The 4,114-nt window shown below is 51.5% G+C and overlaps 1 protein-coding gene across 9 annotated transcripts in view; it reads right to left on the bottom strand.

Annotated features, from left to right (window-relative positions):
• Positions 1-1,686: 1,686 nt before the first annotated feature.
• Positions 1,687-4,114, bottom strand: part of LOC116066827 (zinc finger E-box-binding homeobox 2-like) — a 67,446-nt gene continuing 65,018 nt past the window's right edge. For all 9 annotated transcript variants that reach the window (XM_036004210.1, XM_036004214.1, XM_036004213.1 and 6 more), the window contains one exon: positions 1,687-3,667. In XM_036004210.1, the coding sequence (XP_035860103.1) occupies positions 3,129-3,667 (539 nt within the window). In that variant the 3' untranslated portion in view covers positions 1,687-3,128. The remainder of the gene's footprint in view (positions 3,668-4,114) is intronic.

Here is a 4,114-nt window from a genome sequence, read left to right as displayed (position 1 = left end):
GTCAGGCCTTTATAATACTGTACATCATGATCACTGCTGCTCTATTCTTTATGGTTTGCATAATGGGGATCTTTAAACAATCCCAGGGGGGGGGGGTCTGTACGCAAAGAGAGGGGGGGGGGCTATACGCAAAGAGAGGGGGGGGGGGCTGTACGCAAAGAGAGGGGGGGGGGCTATACGCAAAGAGAGGGGGGGGGCTGTACGCAAAGAGAGGAGGGGTTTAAAGCATAACTTTAGTTTATTAAAGTTACACTTTAATCTTAAGTTCTTTCATTATCTGTTATTAATATTCTCTGTAAACAGTCAGTGTTAATACAGACTGTGTGTGTGTGTGTGTGTGTGTGTGTCTCTCTGTGTCTCTCTGTGTGTGTGTGTGTGTGTGTGTGTGTGTGTGTATCTGTGTCTGTGTGTGTGTGTGTGTGTGTGTCTCTCTCTGTGTGTGTGTGTGTGTGTGTCTCTGTGTGTGTGTGTGTGTGTGTCTCTGTGTGTGTGTGTGTGTGTCTCTGTGTGTGTGTGTGTGTGTGTGTGTGTGTCTCTGTGTGTGTGTCTCTGTGTGTGTGTGTGTGTGTGTGTGTGTCTCTGTGTGTGTGTGTGTGTGTGTGTGTGTGTCTCTGTGTGTGTGTGTGTGTGTGTGTCTCTGTGTGTGTGTGTGTGTGTGTGTGTGTGTGTCTCTGTGTGTGTGTGTGTGTGTGTGTGTGTGTCTCTGTGTGTGTGTGTGTGTGTGTGTGTGTCTCTGTGTGTGTGTGTGTGTGTGTGTGTGTGTGTGTGTGTGTCTCTGTGTGTGTGTGTGTGTGTGTGTGTCTCTGTGTGTGTGTGTGTGTGTGTGTGTGTGTCTCTACCCTTTGACATGAATCCTTCATTTCCTCTAAATATAATAATAGTAACAGTGGTCTCAGGTATGAGATGATGTCACATCAAAGCCAGCTGGAAGGTAACCACACAGCTCATTTCTCTTGACTGATCTTAAATAATCTGACATTAGGTTTGGACTTCCTGTGACATCTGAATGATCAGGTTCTCTCTGCAGGAGTAACTCGTTTCCAGTCTGCAGAACATTCAGCGAGCATTCAGCTGGTCCCGTGTGGCGACAGGCCGCTCTGACAGACCGCTCTGACAGGCCGCTCTGACAGGCCGCTCTGACAGACCGCTCTGACAGGCCGCTCTGACAGGCTGCTCTGACAGACCGCTCTGACAGGCCGCTCTGACAGGCCGCTCTGACAGACCGCTCTGACAGGCCGCTCTGACAGGCCGCTCTGACAGGCCGCTCTGACAGGCCGCTCTGACAGGCCGCTCTGACAGGCCGCTCTGACAGGCCGCTCTGACAGGCCGCTCTGACAGACCGCTCTGACAGACCGCTCTGACAGGCCGCTCTGACAGGCCGCTCTGACAGGCCGCTCTGACAGGCCGCTCTGACAGGCCGCTCTGACAGGCCGCTCTGACAGACCGCTCTGACAGGCCGCTCTGACAGACCGCTCTGACAGACCGCTCTGACTCAGTCGGCGCTACCACCAGTGTCTTTATACCAAAATTCCACCAACTGTGTGTCGGCTGCGTGCTCCGCCGTCCGTCCACACCCACCAGGTCTGGATTTGTTGCGGCACGGCTGCGGCCATGAATGACCGCTGTAGTCACGAGGACCCACGAGATCTCACGAATTCACGTAGAATGGACCTTCTTCACAGCAGACATGTTGACTTGTCATAGTAGGAAGAGCCCAGCTGAGACTGATCACCTTAACGATGGCTCAGTTCCATCTAGTGTCCCAGTGAGAGATTTCAGTGAGTCAGCATGAACAACACCAGGACCTCTCCTAGGGGGACACGGCCATCATTAATGGTCTGAACACACCTGGGCTGTTCCTACTCTGACATGTCAACATGTCTGCTGGGAAAAAGCTCTATTGAACGACCAAACCGACTTCCGACTTCAGGCCTGTCTCTTCCCATTATGACGTGTTTAAGGTGTAGTGCAGGGAAATATGATTTGCTGTGAGCATAGGCGCCGATACTGAGCACCCAGTGCTGCCAGTAGGCTGCATTCATTTAAAATTAAACATTGCATTTGGTGCTAAGTGGAGCGTCAGCCATCGTGTGCCTAGAGGCTACTAGACAGGTGGAACTGATTCTTAATTTCCCACGAAGCTGATCGCGGTTACGTGTTCATCTCCAGTGGCGTTGTCCTGAGGTGAAAGATTTATTATCGAGCCAATAGGCCGCTGTCCAGTTCCTAAGGTTTAAAATGCAACATTGCAAACATTTTTTAAAGGGCGTGCGCCCGTGAGCACCCACTGAGGAAAATATAAATCGGCGCCTATGGCCGTGAGCACGGTGTATTTTATTTTGAAAATTAACCCGGATATTTTATTTTGTTTCTGTGCTCGACTTCCTGTCCAGCACTGTTTCCCCTGTGCTGAATAGCTGCGGAGCTCTCCGGCGTCCGGCAACAATAGAAGCTCTGCGTATATCTGCAGCTGGGCTGGAGTCAGTGGAAATACACACATTATACACACAATACACACAAATACACACACTGACTTTAACGCCGTTCTGGAGCGGATCTGCCGCCGTTACGCAGTTGGTGGAAATTACCCGTTAGTCACGTTTCCCAGGAAAACGTCTATTTTATGTTGAACATTTCACAAACTTTGCAGAGTGAGTGTGTTTCACGTCATTCATTTTTAGGGCCGTTAACGGTCAGAATCAAACTACACAACAAGTAGAAACCATAGAACCTGATCGATCTGAAGTCACCATGGCAACAACCAGACCACGAGATGATCCAACAGAGGTGTAGGTCCTTCGAGCTGACCGAAAATATGTAATAGAATAATCCTGCATCATGTTTCAACACTACGTACTTCCCAGAGTGGCTGTAAGATGAGTCTGAGTTTCTCATGTAGAAACCAGTTGGACTTTTTTATTATTTTGGGGCTGTAAAAGTTCCAAAAAAACTCCAAAATGTTGATAACTTTGAGCTGAATGAGCTCCAGTCAGAGTCTGGCATTAGGATCCAAATATCCATCCAGGCTTCCTCGTCTCTGGCCCTTCCCCAATCATTTGCGTACAGTCCCTTCAAAATAAAAGTCTGTGTCTGAAGCCCCCCTTCAAAATAAAAGCTTGTTCTGTGGATCAGTCCTCCTGGTCCGACTTCCCGTCTGTCTTCTCTTCTCGTGAACTCTCGTCCATCAGCGCCGACGTGTCTTTACGCTCGCCGTCTTCCTCTTCTTCCTCTTCTTCCTCTTCTTCCTCTTCTCCTTCCCTGAAACTTTCCTCCCGTCTGTCTGTCGTCTCGCTCTCCTCCCGTCTTCCTCCCTCGCTCCCGTCCCTCAGGATCATCCCGGCCTCCGTGTGGTCCTCTGGGTCCGAGTACCCGAGCGGGGCGAGCCCCTGCAGGAAGGCCGTCCTCATCATCAGCCCGCTGGGCTCCTCCCGGGCGCCGCTTGCGTCCTGAGCCTCCCTCTGGGCCGCCTCGCGCTCCTCCGCCTCCCTCTTGCAGTAGGAGTAGCGATGGTTCATGTGTTGCGAGTACGAGCCCGAGTGCGAGAAGCGTTTCCCGCACTTGTCGCACTGGTAGGGTTTCTCTCCGGAGTGCAGCCGCGAGTGCTCAATCAGGTGATGCTTGTGTTTGAACGCCTTCTTACAGATCTGGCACTGGTGGGGGCGTTTCCCTGCAGAGACACAGGACACACAGGACAAGAACAGTCAGACGCCGTCGCAGAGACACGGGACACACAGGACAAGAACAGTCAGACGCCGTCGCAGAGACACGGGACACACAGGACAAGAACAGTCAGACGCCATCTTGTTCCTGATGTCTTTTAGCAGGAGAAAATAGCAGTATTATACAAATATAGCTTTTCATCCGCCCGCTACACTATCCGTTCACTGCGCTCTCATGAGACGAGGCCACGGCCCCTTTAGGAGACGGGCATCTGGGGACTCTCTGTTGCCGTGGCGACAGTGAAGCGAGACAAGGATGCCAGAGACGCCGCAAGTGGCAACGTGAGCCGTGGGGACATCACAGCACCGGATTTAAACACACACACACATACGCACACAGACGCACACACACATACACACACACACACACACACAGACACACACACACACACACA

The sequence above is a fragment of the Sander lucioperca genome, chromosome 8 (genome assembly GCF_008315115.2).
Source record: "Sander lucioperca isolate FBNREF2018 chromosome 8, SLUC_FBN_1.2, whole genome shotgun sequence".
Lineage (NCBI taxonomy): Eukaryota > Metazoa > Chordata > Actinopteri > Perciformes > Percidae > Sander > Sander lucioperca.
The sequence above is the reverse complement of the archived record's forward strand: the minus strand, read 5'-3'. Positions and strand labels throughout refer to the sequence as shown.